The following is a 19,542-nucleotide window of genomic DNA, read 5'->3' as shown; positions in this document are numbered from 1 at the left end:
ACACACACACACACACACACACACGCGCGCGCACACACACACACACACACACACACACACACACACACACACACACACACGCACACACACACACACACCCGTGCACACACATACACATTAAGATGTATCAGCTACCCCCAGTAATGTAGTACAATACCAAATATGATTAAGGCATTGTTCATCAGAACATATGTAGATGACGACGGGACTCTTGTTTGTCGTGTTTTTCTTGAAATGGTTCCCAGTTTCCACAATATGTTCTACGACCGCCTGTGCCATGTAAACAGGATACCTCGGGAGGAAGAGAGCTCTGTGGGAACAGGGAGCCCTGCTTACGTCCCCATCGGATGTTAACCTGAGATGGGGAAAAAAAGTAAATCATGATGTCATTAATCAAAGAAGGCCGAACAGGACATTGAAGCCCCTATTTACCCTTCCACGCCCCTCTCACCCCTAGGCCATCCCTATGACACTCTTTTCAGACATTCATTCATTGCATACATATTCTTACCTATTAGGCTACTGTTATGTATTTTGAGGAATATTTTTGTTTCATAATTTAGGTTATTATAAAGATTTGTATTGTGCGGATGCGAACATGGTCAAGAAATTATCTTTAATGTAGAGTATAATATGTTCACCGATCTACTCACTAAGGTTAGGATTTCAAGCCTAATAACTTGACGACGAGGCTTTAGGTAACCCTCTTAAACACAATTACTAATTAATTAAAGGAACTTTGTTGCCGTTATCTGATGCTTCTCATTGTTCAACGACTTTTCTCCTCAAGCAGGGCTAATCCCTTATTGTGGCACAGTGTGCAGTTACATAACTCTGAACAGCATCATCAAGTCAGAGAGGGGAGAGTTCCCACACAGATGGCTATAATATGGTTAGTTGGCCCGCCTTGGATGGACTAAAACACTCATCATGACACTCATTAACGACAACAGGTGCAAAAAGGGCCGATTCGCCTAAAAGATTTACGTAGATATGCATATTAAATTTTGTGTTGGTCGGGTTAACGTAATTAAATTGTTTTTGAGGCAAACAGCGATCTATTGTTCTGCGAGCCCCGCAAGGGCTGATTTCTGCTCCCTGGCCGTACCAGGCTGACCCTCTTTCCGAACAGTGTTACCACGGTCATTCCTCGAAAGGTAGTGTTGGGAAACAGGCTGTTTCTCAACACGGAGGTCAGGAGGTTCTGCTAGAAGGGTAGAAGATCGACAGTGTGTTATTAATCTTTCTGCACAGGCCTATTGCACAAAGTGAGTAATTTCTGTGGGAGGAAGGAAAACAACAATAATTCTATTGGGAAGCAAGTCAATTTAATGGTGGCTGGAACTGGGGCCGATTGGAAACACCATCGGAGCCAGGGGAAATTAAGTAGAAAGAGAGATATAGAGAGAGATCGGGAGTAAATGGATATAGAGAAAAATATAGATATGTTTATATATAGAGAGAAAGCTTGAGAGACAGAGAGGGAGATACAGAGATAAATTGATGTAAAAGCGGATGAGAGAGGGCCAGACAGAGGGTGAAAGTAAGGAAGGGAGGAAGGATGGACAGAAGAACATAAGGAAGCATGGATATAAAGCAGTGATGCTGCTTGGATGGGCGTATAAGAGCCAAAACTTCTGTCTTCAATATTACTCATTGGTAATTATGAGTTTGACACAAGAGTTAACATGTTGTGGCTGTAAATGTCATTGGTCTTAATCTTGGACCAACAGGGCATGCTACAGCATGCATTGTTTATAGTGGGCCAAGTGTGTCAATACAGGTATACAGGAGCAGTCAAACCAGGGAGAAGTGGGCGTGGTTCTTTACTGTCTTCGCCAAAAGGTGCTACTTGAAGTAAAGAAAAAAGGGCATTTAATTTTAAGGTGTTCCTTTGGCCTTCTTCCCAATGATCAGAGGTAGTCTCCTCTAATCCTGACCCACTGTAGACATCCCGTCTCTGGGATCGCACGCATACCCCCATTAAATAGATCTAAATATAAAACAGGATCAGATTATCTACCACACTTTTGTTCCAGAGATCCACACCCCGAGCACATCACTCCACTAATCACTCTCAGCTGTCACTCATTAGTTCTTTAATCACCTTTGTCTACCTCCCTTCAGATACAACCCTTTGTTTCAGTTCACCTGAGGCACCACTGTTTTCAACACCTTTTGGTTGGCTGCTGTTAATTAAACCCCTTTTACCTGTACCATTTCTAAGGAGTAGGTCTTTATGTGAAGATTTATTTGAAAGAGCGTGATTGGTTTGCAGGAAGGTATTCAGGTTACAAATTCAGCGTTGGATGGAAATATATAGTATTGGTAAGAAAACCAATAAAACATATCCTTAAAAAAAAAAAAAAAAAAAAAAAAGAGGGATCCAATTCACCGACCTCAAATTGTCTTCCTGTTAGACACTGCATATCAAATGCAGAGCATCAATGGACCTTTCAAGCTCATCTGTTTCGTAATTGTTTTAATTTACGAGTTAAATTATTTAATTCATGGACAAAGCGACCAGGAGATTGTTATGCATGTCGCTCCTTAGCTCTGCACCTGCAGAAGGAGACCTCAATATGCTCCCCTAAATCTTGGGGATCACTGGGGGCTCGAGGTCTTGGACTAGCAAGGAGGGCTGGGGCAGATGAGGTGAAAGGGCCAGGGTGGAGGGTGGACCGAAGCCCCCGGAGGTTAGACAGAGGGTTCCCAGAGGGTAAGGGCGATTGAGGCTGGGACCCGGGGGAGGAGAGGGGTGTCAGTCAAACAGAGTAATGGATAGCGGGGACTGACAGCTGCTGTCATGACCGGTGTCGTCAGGGTTTGCCACTCTCCAAGAAGCACAAGAAAGAAGGACAGAGGGATGGCCAGAGGGAGGGATGAAGGAGGAGAGAGGTCAGAGAGTAAAGGGAGACGAGGAGGGTGGTGAAATGGGGAGATTTAAAGCAAGGCAACCGGACAGGTTTGGACACCTTTTGAGACACGCACAGACACACACTGAAACACACTACACACACACACACACACACACACACATTGTGTATGAGCCAGCTTTGACACGTTCTTGCACTCTACATATGGCAGACCGGCGGTACACGTTAGGGTTTTTAACACAAAAGGTACATTTCATCACGGATAAACTGACTGTGACAACTGTCTGGAGAACTTGCTAAAAATAACCTGCCAAAAAACTTGAGTAACCCCCACTGGTTCGCCGGGTCTAACTGCTGAAATATGATGCCATAAAGGTGTTTGAAAAAGTACGCTTATTGTAAGTAATGAATGATTAATGATTGAATGATCACGTGTTTTGAACCACTTGCAATGGACAACTAAATCTATTCTCCATAAAAGTAAACACATTGCATAATGAAGTAACCTGAGAATCAAGTAACCTTTCTTTGATGTTTTTTTCCATCATGCAGATCTCCCGGCTTTGTGATGAGTATGTAAAAAACATCAAATGAAGTGCCCAACCTACAGCTGTGCATATCTTTCCACAGAGCGTTTTTTTTATGCATAGAACACTCAACCACAAATTGTGTGGTCATAAAAGCATGTGCAATACTGGCACCTGACGTGGGTCTTAAATAAAGGCCCGGTTGGTGAATCAACACGCAAGCACCTGGCTATAAAGATCCGGATGGCAGTCTGGTACATGGAAGATGGCTTTGTACTTTGCTTAACTATTTGTACACACAAAAACACACAAAAACACACACACACACACACACACACACAAAAAACAACCACACTTAAACACACACAAACACAGAGGTAGATCTACAGACACTATAGGCTAATTATTACTGTGATACATTAGGAAGCATGTAGTACCGCCCACTGGGTCAGTGTGTCACTCATCTGGCGTGTGTGTCAGCAGACACACTTCCCTTGCATTATCTATTAAAGAGCGTAACACCTTGGAGCTACTATGATTCAAAAACCCATCTGAACACGGTAGTTAATCATCCAAAGAGAGGCACAGGGAAAAGAGTTTAGGTATCATGCTTCAGGATATTCACGGATAGACTGGGTTCCTGTAGTGTAGATTGACCAAGGACCATTCACTTTGGAGTACCCAACCCTAATCCTATTTCAATAGAGATATGTAGTGTGGCTGGTAAGCCTGTACAAATTGAATGATGTAGAATGTAGAAGTTTTCCATGCAGCTATATAAATATTTTTGCTTTAATCTATTTTAACAAGGTTCCTTTGTAAAACACGTCAACCGCAGGATTGCTACGGTCTCAGTGGATTTGAAATGGGCACTGCTCGACGCTGCAGGCTAGAAAATAGCACATCCTTTGGCAATTAGGGAGCGAAGCACTTCCATTCTATCCCCAAACACCACACAACAATCTGGGTCATCTGCGTATATTGGACCGTATCCTAAAATGACTCGGCTAAGATATTTCTTGTTTACTCATCAGAAAGTTTCGTCTTCTTCCCTTTACTTAAAAAGAAAACGGAATAACTGTCCAATGATATCCTCTTGTAAACACAGGCCTGTACGCACAGCCTGAATTGACCCAGTGAGTGTCATACCCTCTTTTTCTCTCACTCGTGTTGCCCAAAATAGCGTGTGTCCTTCTATGCCGACTGGTGGGACGCAGTTATTGTTGCTTGCACAAAGATAAAGCATGTCAGATGTGATCGCCATGGACACAGTGCCCATGACATCATTCCCATGCCCTCACAAGCAACAGGCTGAGAGTGAAAGCAAATGAGTTGGATTTGTGGAAGTGTACACAAACCCGGGCCCTTTGCATGCTGCCAGCGATCGGCTAAACCCAACATGGGCAATGATGTCAACAAATTCGCCTGAGAGAAACTGTGAGAAAAAACGGGGACATAAGGCTGAGGCCCCCCTTTTCACCATCTTTAAACAAGATGGGAAGATTCTGAGTTTCACATCATTAAAGCACACCCTTGAAACGGCCATAGAGTCACCCAAAGTCAAGCTCTGTTGTGTCATATATTAGCATTGAACAGCATTGCCATACCATACTAAACGGTTCACTTTTATATCAGTCAATTTATTTGAGGGTGTGCTATGCCTAAATAAGGACATCTAGTTAAACTGCCCTCTCAGCAGAGTGATTGAGTGAAACTGAGAATTCAACAACTACAAAAATTACAAACAAATGTAATGATTTATTTTTTGACAGTAATAACATATTTTAAATTCCAAGTCGTTAGGTTCAGCCTCATCCATGGATGTGTCGAAAAGGCTCCCCTGTAACTTCAAACACGTTTGTTAAGACTGCCACCTGTTGGACATGTGGCGAGGCTTCGTGGGGTGCTCTCTGTTTTCCAATCTATCCTGATTTTATATAAATATAGTGTATGCATAATCAGTGTGAGCTTCGCACGATTGTTTATGCCGAATAGTATTTTTCCGACAGCTTTGACCTAAGCATCAATACATTTAGCCTACTATAAATGCCAAAATGTATCTAGACTAGCCTATATAATGAGTGAAAAAATACTATTATTTCACGACTAAAAATAGGAATAGTTTTTTCTTACGAAACTTTGGGGAGGAAATAATATTTAAATAAATGCTGGAGAATTAAACTATGAATATATATATGTGAATTGTGTAAAAACCTCGAGAACCCTCGGCGGTCAGGGCAGGGCGGTCAAAGTGATTTGCCGCAATGTATTCGTCACTGCACCAATATATCAATGCGCCCAACGGCATCCAAGGTATCCTATTTTCTTATGTTTATGCTAAGTAAATATGATTAGGCATGATTATGACAACTATTTTATCTACTGATAACGATAAATGGTGAACTGCCTGTTGTCTGTATCGATAGTGTCAAACGTTTCCCAATAGTGTGTGGATCTATATGAAAAACAAGTCCCGACCCCCTCCGCCATTTTACATCTCACGCAGCCTCATTGTTGTGAAGAAGATTGCAGAGAATTCCTTCAAACGCATCTCCGCGTTTTAAGTCGATGTATTCGACTAAGTAGACACACCCGAATTAATTTAAAGTTTGTTTAGGTAATGGTTCTCGCTATACACCGGTTAACCAACATTTACGACAGATAGTGCGGCAGTGACACTGCAGATCGCCGTGTTGTCCTCCGATCGGCTCACTCTCTCCAGGGTACGGTGATCTAAAGGTTAGCGCGCTCCCTCGGTAACCTCATGGTTCTAGGTTCCTCCGAGACGGTCGAGGGTTCTCCGAAGCCCTTCTTCAAACAATTCACCCAGACCACCACGGCGGAGGACTCGAAGACCGAGGCGATGACGAGCTCCGTGGGGAACGTGGCGGACAGCACAGGTACCTACTCCCTCCTTTAGCTGTATCCTATCTCATAGCGAGCTGGTGAGGCTGCTGGTCGTCGCAATGAAGGCCGCAGTGTCCCCACCATTGCTTGTATGCGTCCATTAATGAGTATTCTATCATTGCATGTCAAACAACCCCAACATAAAACGGTTAATTAGCCGGTTATTGTGAGAAGGTGAATTAACGTTATTACTAATATGACTGGGACTTGGCATATGTTAAGATTGCTTGACGGTTGTGGGTTCTCATTCTTAACAATAATGGCGGCAACTTGCATGTTAAGGTAATTGATGACTGAAGTCTACTTGGGTTTCATCTTTACAGGATGATGGAAATTCACACACACGCACACACGCGCGCGCATACACGCACACGCGCATACACTAACACATACATTGTGGTTTTATTGCATCGCCGTATCTCAACAATGCACATTATGTAATATTGTGAAAAGCTAAAGAAAAATCACAGCAAAGAGAAGACATCACGCATCAGTGAAATAGATGACCCGCATCTCAAACTCTTAAAAATGGCATTGCATATTCATTTTGGAGTGGTGGCAAACGAGAGCGGTTTGACATTTCCTCTTTTAAGAAAGGCTGCAGACAGACATCTCTTATCCTTAAATGGCATTTATTTTCAATTATCCATTAGCCATTTATCGTTCATTTGCTCACTTGGCAAATCGTTTTAATCAGTCCAAAATAGTATATTTTTTCTAGTTACATGTAAGCCAACCTTAACTTTAGCCCTACTTGTGCAAAGTTTAGCAATATATAATCTGTTTATTATTTTGACTTCTACTGCCATTTCTTTAATCATTTAAATTGTTCATTTCATTAGAAAATCTGTGAGTGTCATTCTTTATTTTAATTTGTCCAGACCATTTACTTCCATCTCTAACATGTGATTTTCCCCCCTCCTTGGGTCGGGTTGGTACTCCAGAACCAACGAAACATATTCTTTCCTTCCAAGGGCTGGCAGAGTTGGCGCACCGCGAGTATCAGTCAGGGGACTTTGAGGCCGCAGAGCGCCACTGCATGCAACTCTGGAGGCAGGAGCCTGACAACACAGGCGTGCTGTTGCTCCTGTCCTCCATCCACTTCCAATGCCGTAGACTGGACAGGTGAGGTGGCGGGGGCGGGAGATGCATCGGTTCAACCTACACATAGCCAAGGGAGGCGGGAGCAGTGCTGGCTCTTAGCCCGATGTGACTTTGACTACAAGGCAGCTTGGTCCTTTTGGAGTGTCACTCGCAGCTGCTGAGCTTGCTTTTCGAGTCCTCTGTCTATATTGGTCAAGTGTTTTTGAAGTGTCTTCCCGGGTTTTCACTTTCCTAAACGTTCTTCAGTCACATTCTTTACAGGTTTCCGCTTACACTTGGTGCTTTCAATTTATTCTTGTACATGGGTTTGCAATGGTGTTATGAATGATTCATGGGTGCTGATTTTGTTCGTTCAAGTCTATTGGGATGACCTGATCAAAGCAGTATGTATGTCATTATGTACGGTAGAGTCTATTGAAACTATTTATCTTTGAATATATTGTGTTCCAATGGGTTGTGGTCAGGACCAACCGACAATCAATTTCCCCCCCCCTCAGGTCTGCTCACTTCAGTACCTTGGCAATCAAGCAGAACCCAATGCTGGCCGAGGCCTACTCAAACCTGGGCAATGTTTACAAGGAGCGTGGACAACTGCAGGAGGCCATCGAGCACTACCGCCACGCCCTGAGACTGAAGCCGGACTTCATCGATGGATACATCAACCTGGCGGCGGCGCTGGTGGCGGCAGGGGACATGGAGGGAGCGGTGCAGGCTTACGTGTCCGCCTTGCAGTATAACCCGGTAAGGGATGCACACACACACACACTGTGTGTCTGTCTTCCTGTAGATCGTTGATGTTAAATTATGTTCAGCTGTGATGTATTTACATATTTTTGTTTCCTCTTGCAGGATCTTTATTGTGTCCGTAGTGACTTGGGCAACCTGCTCAAAGCCCTCGGGCGGTTGGAAGAGGCCAAGGTATGTCGTCCGGGGTGACACTCGCAAAGCCGTTTTGTATTATTTCATTTTTTTTGTATTTTATTTTTAGCAATATAGATTTTTTTTATTTATTTTTATCGCAGCCTCATTTTTTCCCCCATTTCTAAGTCCCATGCCAAGCCCCTACCATGACCTCACCCAGGCTCAGCTACAGCCTCCCAACTCCACCTTAAATACCTCAAACTGTAGCTTTCCCCTTACATAGCAGGTTAAACCTCCCACACATAGCCGATAGGAACATTAAGGAGACTTAAAGGATTGAGATAAATATTTTATTAATCTAGTCACTCAACAAGTCATACCTTTTGGTCTCTGTTCTTCTCAGATGACCTACGTTGTTCTTCAGATATATAGTATAACTAATGGCACCTTGCCTTTGTCTCCGCCTCCACCACTGGCTGCCATAGTCTCAAATTCCCTTCGTTGTCCCCTGACCTTTTTTACTTGGTCCGTCCCACCCCTTTCAGGAAGAAAGGCTCGAATTCAAATTCAATGAGTGTTTTAAATCGAGTTATATTTTTGAATCAAAGTTCTCTATGCTAATTAAAGCAAACTGTGGAGGAAAATCGCTGGCTCGGTCTTTAAGGAATAAATGAACTGACGTTAGTTCATCTATGCAATCCAACAGATAAGATGGTCTCTAAACATAAAGATGTACTCCATTATCATCCACTTAAGCCCAAATAGAACGCCGGCTGTCTCGGCACAAAACGTACCTCCTTTGCTTTAACTTTTTTTTTTTGTTTGTCTAGTACTTTCTCACAATCCTTAGTCTGGGTCAAGCTCTAAGATGTGGAGTCGTCGCTCTGGTTGAAGGCCATCTTATCTGGTGCTAGAGGGGGGTTCAGGAGTAGGGAGAAGCTCCAGGGAGACTCAAGCTCCCCCTGCTCTGTCGCCCCGCCCCCCCGCGCGCACGCTAAGGTTCGGTGGAGTGTGCGCGCTCATGAGCTGTCTTCCTGGCCCTAAGTGATGCCCCGTCATGGCTCTTTCGAGGCCCTCCCGCTGCTCTCACTATAGCCTCAATCAAGGGTGGGTTGTAACCACCACAGGCCCCTGCTCTGTATCTGTAACCAACCACCCCGGGGCGGTGGGTAGGGGTGTTTGGGGGTGGGTTGACCTTCTTTAGGGGCAGTTTGTTCCAGAGGCTGGGGTGTGGCCGGCACTGCGCCAGGCAGACAGCTCACTATGTGCATTCCACCACCTGCGTCAGATGCTGCGTTAGAGAGTGGACCATGAAACCGTGCCGAGCAACAGCAATGACCTCTTCATTTCAGAGCTGTGGAGGCATCTAGATACAAATGATTAAACCGCAGGCTTCTTTTCCCCCCCACAACAATCTCATTGGCCAGGAGTCAAGAAAGCAGGACAGGAAAAATATATTTTTTCATTTTGAATATGCAATGATATGATGCCCAAGGAAATGTGATCAGTTCATTTGGGGAAGATCAAGCCAGCAACCCTTCCGCCTTTTCTAAACTTTGTTTAACTGGTTTAAAACTACAAAACAATTCATAATCACAAGACGTCAAAGCCTTTCTTCCCTCCCTTTTACCTTTTTGTTCAGGCATTCTTTTGTGTGAAAACCATTCATTGCATGGATGAAAGTTTTAAGTACATTTTCCGAAGTTCAACTGATACGTTTTTGTTTCGACATGAACACAAAGAATTTATCTTTTTTTTTTTTTTTTTATACAAACTTTATACTAATGATCTTGTGTTCTGATCTTTGTCTCTTTTGGTTTCTTCCACAACTGATATTGTTATTTAGAAGGTTTCAGGTGGGTGGCTCTATTCCTGCGTAGGTGCCTGCCGGAAAGGAACACTAGGGCAGCATCAGTCCTCCTCTCCAGTCAGCTGCGGCCACCACTCTGACAAAGTCCAAACATATGGTAACGGGTTTGTAACTGCCAGCTAAAGACAAAAGAACAAAAACAAAACCACCTTCTCACTACCATGATCCTCTTGTCTTGTGGCTTCCACAAAAAGACAAACAAAAAAAACAAAAGTAACCAAATTGAAAGTACGCTACAAAATCCTTTTTTCCAAGATTTGTTCTCAGCTCTCTAGTAAACCAGACACTTGATTGACCTGTAAAAAAAGAAAGTAAGAATCCTCTAACACATGTTGTTTATTTTTCCTATTTTTATTTGTTTTTCCTTTATTCGGGGTTGCAGCGTTCTGATGATCATACACGTAACGCGCTGTGAGTCTGCAGTAGCGCACGGGCAGCGCAGCGATTACTTCCCCCAAGCGAACCAAAAGGAACCATGCGCAAGCAAGCGAACCCATGCCCCCCTCCCCCCAGCGAACTTTTCTCGGCCTGTCTGTTGCGGACCTTGCCCAGCCCTCAGCCAGCTTGCACCTCAGCATCCTCCCACCTCAGACGAGATACAATTGACTTTCCCCTGGTTCTCACTTAACAATTAACCAATCACCATGGCCCCAGCAGCTGTTTGTTGCGCAAAATTGATTCGTTACCAAGATCACGCTTGACTTGTGGCCGTGATCACACTTGCCCCGTCCAATATGGTGCAAAAAGGGGAGACCACAGAAGCCGTGTTCTCCCTGCCTATCTACTGTCATGAGGTGGGTGCTAAGTGTGTGCCAGCTCGGTGCTGTTGGGATCAGCCAGGGCCTCTGGGCCTGCAGCCGTCTCTACTGGCCAGACAGCAAGCGCAGCGAGCGAAATGTACCCCTGCGGGGTCGCGCAACTAGCAGAATGAGGGAGATGGACGCCACACCTCCGCGCCTGCGTGGATTTGTGCGCATGCATTACAGGGACCTTCATCTGCCCACAGTGTTCTTGATCCAAGGTTGTGAGAAAATTGAATGCATAATAATTACAATTTGGCTATGTTCTTGAGCCTATTATGTATTTGTTCCCTCTATTCATGCCAGAGGACATAACTGTTGGATGAGGACCTGTGGGTGGGTTGTGGTTGGATCAGCGCAGCGTAGGAATAAGCAATGCAGCTTAGCGCGGCAGACACAAGCGCACGCAAGCCCATGCTGCAGACTCGCTTTTTGCTTATTCGGAGAGTGGTGTCTAATTCTGCTTTCTGGCCTTTCTTTTCGTCCTCTTCTCCCTTTACCTCTCGTCTCCGACACATCTCTCTCTCTCAATCTGTTCCTCCATCTATTGTAAACCCTCTCAAGGCTTGTTACCTGAAAGCTATTGAGACTCAGCCCAACTTCGCTGTGGCTTGGAGCAACCTGGGCTGTGTGTTTAATGCCCAGGGCGAGATCTGGCTGGCCATACACCACTTTGAAAAGGTCAGTGTTCACATTTATAACGTCCCCATTTTTATTATTAAAGGGGACATATTATACCAGTGTGGTTAGCCTTAAAGGCCGTTTCGAAAATCGGCCCCATATGACATCACTAGTGGATAGATGAGCAACGTTTACTTCAGTCCACTGGGTAGGCTGGTCTATCCAGCACAGATCTAGTCGGACACGCCCACTAGTGATGTCATATGGGGCAGATTTTCGAAACGGCTTGTAAGGCTAATCACACTCACACCTGGTGGTATAATATGTCCCCTTTAAAAATATTTCATTGATGTATTCTTCTCTATCCATTTGATTTTAATGACATTGGACCTGTGTCTCTGTAGGCTGTGACCCTGGATCCAAATTTCCTCGATGCTTACATAAATCTAGGCAACGTTTTAAAAGAGGCTCGCATCTTCGACAGGTAGGTGTGACATTCGTAATGTAAAGCTGTAAGACGACATTGTAATTACATTAACCAGTGACACCATCCTTGCCACGCCCATTTATATTTAGAAAAATGCGTCATCAACGTTGCACACCTTGATCACCAGTCCCGGCGTCAGACTACGCCTTCATTAACCCATCGCTCGTCTACATGAAGCTGTTTTTCTAAACCAAGATAGACTCTAGATTCTATTTTTCAAGGGTTTTGTCAAGAATACTGTGGGAAAATGGGTTACTACTTCAGAATGAAGGGTACTTATCAGATGTAATTTTCCTGTACACTATTAGTTTAGGATGTTTTGCCATGGCCTTATTCATTTTGCCATAATCCTTTTTTTTTTTTTTTTGGATTCATCTTGATTCCTACGGTTAAGAGTTCTTCTGACATTATTTCGTCCTTTGAGCCTTTAACTACAAGACCTGTTCATCATTGCTTGTATTTGTCCATTTTCAGAGCGGTCGCCGGCTACTTGCGGGCCCTGAGTCTAAGCCCCAACCATGCTGTGGTCCACGGAAACCTGGCCTGCGTCTACTATGAGCAGGGCCTTATCGATCTGGCCATTGACACCTACAGGCGCGCCATTGAACTGCAGCCCCACTTCCCTGACGCCTACTGTAACCTAGCCAATGCCTTGAAGGAGAAGGGCAATGTAAGAAATCCAGCCAAATATAGTTTTGGGGTAATTGCCTGTCTGAAAAAAGACTTTCTCCAAATATAGAAAAGACGCATTACTCAACATCTCAGACCTTTTTTAATCCTTCTCGCTTACAGACCCAGGTTTCGGGGCATCCCTGCCTTTCCTGATTTGAACCTTCTATGTTTTCTCCAGGTATCTGAGGCGGAAGACTGCTACAACACGGCGTTGCGTCTGTGCCCCACCCATGCTGACTCTCTCAACAACCTGGCCAATATCAAGCGGGAGCAGGGCAACATCGAAGAGGCCGTCCAGCTCTACAGAAAAGCCCTTGAGGTGAGGGCCGCAAGGACTCCCATGAACCTAACCCTAAAATACGTTATTCCATGTGTTCACACATTGGCTTTGTTTTTTGCCAACAGGTCTTCCCTGAGTTTGCTGCGGCTCACTCCAACCTGGCCAGTGTCCTTCAGCAGCAAGGCAAGCTGCAGGAGGCCCTCATGCACTACAAGGAGGCCATCAGGTGAGCGACTCGGGCCGGCCAACAAACAGGCAAACCGTAACCCGCTGAGATCTGATCCTGTGGCTGTGTTAAGATTAGTATTTTTTTAACATTACGTATTTGTCCCCCCATTTAGGATCAGCCCCACGTTTGCTGACGCCTACTCCAACATGGGCAACACGCTGAAGGAGATGCAGGACGTCCAGGGAGCCCTGCAGTGCTACACCCGGGCCATTCAGATCAACCCCGCCTTCGCCGATGCGCACAGTAACCTGGCTTCCATTCACAAGGTAGGCGTAATACCTGGAACTAACGGTTCAGTCTTGACACATAACGGTAAAAGAGTAATTGTATCGTTATTCACATGGCAATCTCCTTTTTTTTTTTTTAGGATTCGGGCAACATTCCAGAGGCCATTGCTTCCTACCGCACAGCTTTGAAACTCAAGCCAGACTTCCCCGACGCCTACTGCAACCTGGCCCACTGCCTCCAGGTACTCATCGCCCCCCGCTTTTTGGGCCCGGCTCGGTCTGTCGACTGTGTGCGGCGTGTTTCTAATGCGGTCTCCTCCTCCCAGATCGTCTGTGACTGGACAGACTACGACGAGCGCATGAAAAAGCTGGTGAGCATCGTGGCCGACCAGCTGGACAAGAACCGGCTGCCCTCGGTGCACCCGCACCACAGCATGCTGTACCCGCTCTCCCACGGCTTCCGCAAGGCCATAGCCGAGCGCCATGGCAACCTTTGTTTGGACAAGGTACACGCCCTGATAAAAGCAAGTACATTTTATATCCTACTCCGTTGGCTTGCAAGGTTACTGGTAATGGCTGGGGCTGTCTGCAGGGGTCATGTGCTAGGTAAGAGTAGCGTAGTGCCTGTTAAGATTGGTATGCTGTGTTTTTCCTGGGAAAATATGATGACGCAGGTTGGGAAACCTTAAAAGCAGATTGGGAAACGGGTGTGTGCAGGGTTATGGGGTGTACGTTCTGACAATTGTGGACATGGTTTTGTGAATACTTTTATCCAGTGTTTTGCTTTGCTGTAACAGACGGACATGCCAGTCAGGATACTACTGCTCCCGCTGCTTAGGAACGGCTCTCCTGGTGCCACTGTATGCTCATACCAACGTTTCCTTCAACAGATTAATGCTCTTCACAAGCCTGCCTTTGAGCATCCCAAGGACCTGAAGGCCAGTGGAGGTCGTCTGCGTATCGGCTACGTCAGCTCCGACTTTGGCAACCACCCCACATCCCACCTGATGCAGTCCATTCCTGGCATGCATATTTCCGACAAGTTTGAGGTGAAGCCCTTTCAGAATGAATTCCGGTCTACTTCTTGAGACTTATTAAAACGATCAATGTCGTCTTTGCACTGTGATTGATGGGCGTGACTAAACTTCCTTTATTTAACTTGGACTCTCAAGGTGTTCTGCTACGCCCTCAGTCCAGATGACAGCACCAACTTCCGTGTGAAAGTAATAGCTGAAGCCAACCACTTCACAGACCTCTCACAGGTACGCGTCCCCCCCCATTTTAATGATCATCCTGGGATTCTTATCGTCTTGATTCATACTGCGGGTTTAGCCATCTTATGCTCATTGGTTTTTGCCCTCAAACAGATCCCCTGCAATGGGAAGGCAGCAGACCGAATCCACCAAGACGGGATCCACATCCTGGTCAACATGAACGGATACACAAAGGGCGCCCGCAACGAGCTCTTCGCCCTGCGGCCCGCTCCAATCCAGGTCGGTTCAAGGCCTCGAGTTTCTTGTCAGGCTGTACGAAAACAAGGAAAATAATTGATTCTTCGATGCATCGCGATTCTCGCTAGAACGATTTTGGCTCGATGCAGATGAATTAATATATATATTTTTCTTTATTGTTATATTTTTTTGCCTGCTGCAACATTCTATATATATACAATTTTTTTTTTGCGTCGATAATCGCTTCAGAATCGAATCGTTGACCTCATAATCGGAATCGAATCGTGTGGTGCCAAGAGATTGTGGCGGTACAAAGCTGTGGGTCAGCCAAATTAATGTGGATGTTCTTCCCCCATCAGACCATGTGGCTAGGGTACCCGGGAACCAGTGGGGCTCCCTTCATGGATTACATCATCACAGACAAGGAGACGTCCCCTGCGGAAGTAGCCGAGCAGTACTCTGAGAAGCTGGCCTACATGCCCCACACTTTCTTCATTGGAGACCATGCCAACATGTTCCCTCACCTTAAGGTTTGTTGCTTCTACCGTTTTTAGTTTTTTTTCAGTTTGAATTATAGTCTTTAAAAGTGACAAAGGCAGTATTAAACATTCAAACATGGATCCAACGTTTTGGTCTTGTCCCAACAGAAAAAGGCAGTGATTGACTTCAAGTCCAATGGACACATCTTTGACAATCGCATTGTGCTGAACGGCATTGATCTGAAGGCCTTCTTGGACAGTCTGCCAGATGTAAAGGTTGTGAAGGTAAGTGCAGTTCAATGGGCCATATACTTAATCATACCACTTTACGTTGACTGTAAGAACACACGCGTATATAATTATTTAAATGACCTTTTTTCTTATTATTCTTGGTAATAATTCCATTTTGTGTTCTTCCCAATTTTACTTTTTGCCAGATGAAGTGTGACATCAACCAGGAGACGGTTCCTGACGCCAACGGAGCTCTGTCCATGCCAGTCATCCCCATGAACACAGCCGCTGAGGCCATCATCAACATGATCAACCAGGGCCAGATCCAGGTCACCATCAATGGCTATACCGTCAGCAATGGCCTGGCCACCACACAGGTGAGCAAAACCTGCAGAGGAATGCAAGGCATTGGCTTTCCATGTAGGGCCCAATCAGAGTCAGACATTTTTAAAAATGTAACCCAATTCACTTCAATTTGATCAAACTAGAAGAAAGAAAAAGGCTCTAAAACTGCCAGTAATCCATCGACATGGCCAAGAGCATCCCTTGAATGAACTATGCTGCTTTTCCAGATAATTTCAGCCAACCGCCTTGTAAAGTCTGGAACTTTGGCCAACCAGGTATGAGGTGTTGATCAGACATAACCAGAACTCTAAATCTGGTGGGATAATTGGTGGTGTGGTTTGGTGGTTACTGGATTCATACTTTCCTGGTCAAAATCGAAGGGCACTCTCAAAGCAACTGGTACCTGAAAATCCTAGGGGTGCAACGGTTCCCGGCAAAACCACACGGGATCTCGCGCACGGTTCGTTGCGCACGCGTGACCGGGCCGTGGCTGTGAACAAAAAAACAAACCAAACTCTGACCTCACCGTTACACCCCTAGAAGACACCAGTTGCCCGCGGTCCATGGCTGTGTAAGCGTAGCATGCCTCTAAAGCACCATGTGATGTGTCCTGTTTAGATCAACAACAAAGCCGCCACTGGAGAGGAGGTACCCCGCACCATCGTGGTGACGACCCGCTCCCAGTACGGCCTCCCCGAGGACTCCATCGTCTACTGCAACTTCAACCAGCTCTACAAAATCGACCCACCCACCCTGCAGATGTGGGCCAATGTAAGGACTGCGACGCGTTTGACCCGCCTCCCGATAGGATGGGCACGGTTGATACCCTCGTTTTAGGGCAGCCTGGATGTTGCTGCCCTTAATTCATTCTTACTCAATTGTGTTTTTCTGTCCCTTTCTCTATTTGTTTTTTTAGATCTTGAAGCGGGTGCCCAACAGTGTGCTGTGGCTGCTCCGCTTCCCAGCCGTGGGCGAGCCCAACATCCAGCAGTACGCCCTGAACATGGGCCTGCCCGCATCCCGCATCATCTTCTCCCCGGTGGCCCCCAAGGAGGAACACGTCAGGAGGGGGCAACTGGCGGACGTGTGCCTGGACACCCCCCTGTGCAACGGCCACACGACGGGCATGGACGTCCTCTGGGCTGGGACTCCCATGGTTACCATGCCGGGTAAGAGCACCGGGTCACTCATAACGGCAGTTTAAAGCATGAGATCTGAAGAGGTTAGAATTTATATATTTCAAGCGGTTAAGCAAGGGCGCAGGACGGAGCAAGATTATGAAACTCAACCAGCAAAAAACTATTTCCCCTCCCTCCCTATATTTATCTACCATTGTAAACTAAAGTATTGCATTCACTCACTTGTGATTGACGGGCAAGATAGTTTCCCCAAACCCGTAAGAGGAATCGTTTCCTGTGTCAGAAATTAGCAGGGAGCCATCTAAAATCTGAATTGGCTAGTACAGAGGCAGGAGCAGTCAACTCAAAACATCACAGCGGATTTCACTAAATAATGGCGCATGTTTAGTCAATTCTTAAAGAGATAAGAGTTGTATATCCAAAACACTCAATGCACAGAATGCTATCTCTTAAATCTTACAGCACCTTTTTAAGGACATGGGCTACCAAACTTTTATGACCAGCTAATGAGTTGTTTTCATGTTCTTGGTTTAGGAGAGACCCTTGCATCGCGTGTCGCTGCCTCCCAGCTCAAGTGTCTCGGCTGTCCCGAGCTCATCGCTCCCAGCCGCCAGGAGTATGAGGATGTCGCAGTGAAACTTGGATCAGACATGGAATAGTAAGAGCTTAGCTTGGTCACATTATGTTTTTGGTGATGATGCAGACATTTTGGCTACAATAACTACTCTAGGGTTGTTAAATTAAAGACGACTATTTGTATGTGTTTTGGTTCCGAAATGGTTGCCAACTAGCGGTTGAAAAACGATGCAAAGATAATGAGGTGTGGCCAAACATTTGCATTCAACTCCATTGTCCCTTGTCCCATGCGTTCCCTGCAGCCTGAAGATGATCCGGGCTTGTGTGTGGAAGCAGCGAATCTGCAGCCCCCTGTTCAACACCAAGCAGTACACCACAGACCTGGAGAAGCTCTACCTGCAGATGTGGGAGCACCATTCGTGTGGGAAGAAGCCGGATCACCTCATCAACTTCCCCCAAATAGAGAGCAGCCTGAGTGCTTGAACTTTAAACCCCATATCCCCCCCCAACACACCCCACCTCATCTCCTACTCATTATGGGTTCACTCCATCGCATATCCCTGAATGTTTGTGGTTTCCCCCCCCCACCCCGACGCCTGTTAAAATGAATTTTACTTGTTGAGGAACCGCACGTGTCATTGTGTGCCATCGCCTCACACAGCCGGTCCTGAGCCAGATGGAGATCCTGAGCCTGCAAACTCTTCTGAGACTCTTAAAATATAATCACAGAATCGTCCTTGGTGTGTGTGTGTGTGTGTGTGTTAACAATGGAATGCCGGCACTCCCCACCCTTCCCAGAGCTTGGAATCTATTTGCGGATTTTCTTTTATCCTGTTAGTATGTAAGTGGACTGAACTGCTGGCCTGATGGGGTGAACAACCGGCCCCCGACATTGTGATGTTGACCCACTTTTAATTGTGTTTTGGTGGCTGGTGGGACAATGCTGCACAATAAAAAATGTAAACTTTGACTAAAGTTGAATCAGCTTTACGAAAAAGCCCTGTAAATGGTCATGGTTTTCAACTGCTTTTTAATTGTTTTAAGCCACCTTTAAATGCAAAGTCGATGTGAAAGTTTTGAGAATGGACTTCCCCATCAACAAATGCCAATTTTAAGTTGTTTTTTCTGGCTCATCCGTATCGGTTTTCTGCATTGATGTCACTGTGCTTACAAAGACAATTGGGACAAAGTTGGGGAAAGGGGAGTTTTTTTTCGTTGGTATTCACTAGAATGGGCCGGTATTTCTATATTCACCAGATTTTATTTCAATTGAAATGGGAACAACCTAGGTAAGTATTTTCGAGTTTTGTTTTGTATGGTATGGTATGCTCTCAGTGAAACTACTTGGCTCTGATTTAAAATAAATAATGAAACGTTAAACTGACTTATTTGTTTGCTATATAACACAATCACAACACTGGCCATTGCTTGAATTAATATGGCTGCCTTAACCAGAATGGTATTTTTTATAACTTATTCTACAAGGGTTGAGTAAACACTTCAAAGGACTGAACCCTGTCAGTCAAACACTACGGTAAAGTGAGAATCAGTTTTGGATCAGTTGATTTTATATGGGTTTTGCGCTGACCGTTCGTAGTGAATAACATTGAATGCTTGCTAATATTACCTGCATCAATTAAACCCCTGAACCCCGGATTAAAATTTCCGGACTTCGGGCTTGGGTTTACCAAGATCGTGCTTATGATGAATAAAAACTCGGAAGATTTTTAGTTAACATAGCTCAAAGTGTTACTGCCCCAATACTAATCTATATTTCCATTTACACTGAGAATTTTTGTTAATAAAATAAATAAAACAACAGCAAAATATGTTTTAAGTAGGCCTAAGCCTGATTTATGA

At 45.2% G+C, this 19,542-nt stretch overlaps 1 protein-coding gene across 7 annotated transcripts; it reads left to right on the top strand.

Moving 5' to 3' along the window:
- Nucleotides 1-5,885: 5,885 nt before the first annotated feature.
- Nucleotides 5,886-19,244, top strand: ogt.1 (O-linked N-acetylglucosamine (GlcNAc) transferase, tandem duplicate 1). 7 transcript variants are annotated; one of them, XM_056600335.1, is made up of 22 exons: nt 5,886-6,303; nt 7,255-7,435; nt 7,912-8,155; nt 8,264-8,332; nt 11,510-11,626; nt 11,971-12,050; nt 12,528-12,753; nt 12,904-13,044; nt 13,131-13,231; nt 13,347-13,500; nt 13,602-13,703; nt 13,788-13,967; nt 14,352-14,510; nt 14,634-14,723; nt 14,829-14,954; nt 15,272-15,442; nt 15,560-15,676; nt 15,829-15,999; nt 16,586-16,738; nt 16,884-17,136; nt 17,641-17,764; nt 17,985-19,242. In XM_056600335.1, the coding sequence occupies exons 1-22, from the start codon at nt 6,168-6,170 to the stop codon at nt 18,163-18,165; spliced, it is 3,276 nt and encodes a 1,091-aa protein (XP_056456310.1). In that variant the 5' UTR covers nt 5,886-6,167; the 3' UTR covers nt 18,166-19,242. The 7 variants fall into 7 exon arrangements, with proteins under 7 accessions (XP_056456310.1, XP_056456309.1, XP_056456312.1 ...); XM_056600334.1 differs by having other exon boundaries at nt 13,788-13,985; nt 17,985-19,241; XM_056600337.1 differs by having other exon boundaries at nt 7,285-7,435; nt 13,788-13,985; nt 17,985-19,240.
- Nucleotides 19,245-19,542: the final 298 nt, after the last annotated feature.

Source organism: Gadus chalcogrammus, chromosome 10 (assembly GCF_026213295.1).
Source record: "Gadus chalcogrammus isolate NIFS_2021 chromosome 10, NIFS_Gcha_1.0, whole genome shotgun sequence".
Lineage (NCBI taxonomy): Eukaryota > Metazoa > Chordata > Actinopteri > Gadiformes > Gadidae > Gadus > Gadus chalcogrammus.
The sequence above is the reverse complement of the archived record's forward strand: the minus strand, read 5'-3'. Positions and strand labels throughout refer to the sequence as shown.

What these genes read in the sequence shown, in the direction of transcription:
- ogt.1 (XM_056600334.1), top strand. Translation starts at nt 6,168, where the DNA reads ATGGTTCTAGGTTCCTCCGAGACGGTCGAGGGTTCTCCGAAGCCCTTC. An exon ending in GAACGTGGCGGACAGCACAG is followed by an intron (nt 6,304 to 7,254) that starts GTACCTACTCCC and finishes TTGGTACTCCAG; the next exon opens with AACCAACGAAACATATTCTT. An exon ending in CAATGCCGTAGACTGGACAG is followed by an intron (nt 7,436 to 7,911) that starts GTGAGGTGGCGG and finishes CCCCCCCCTCAG; the next exon opens with GTCTGCTCACTTCAGTACCT.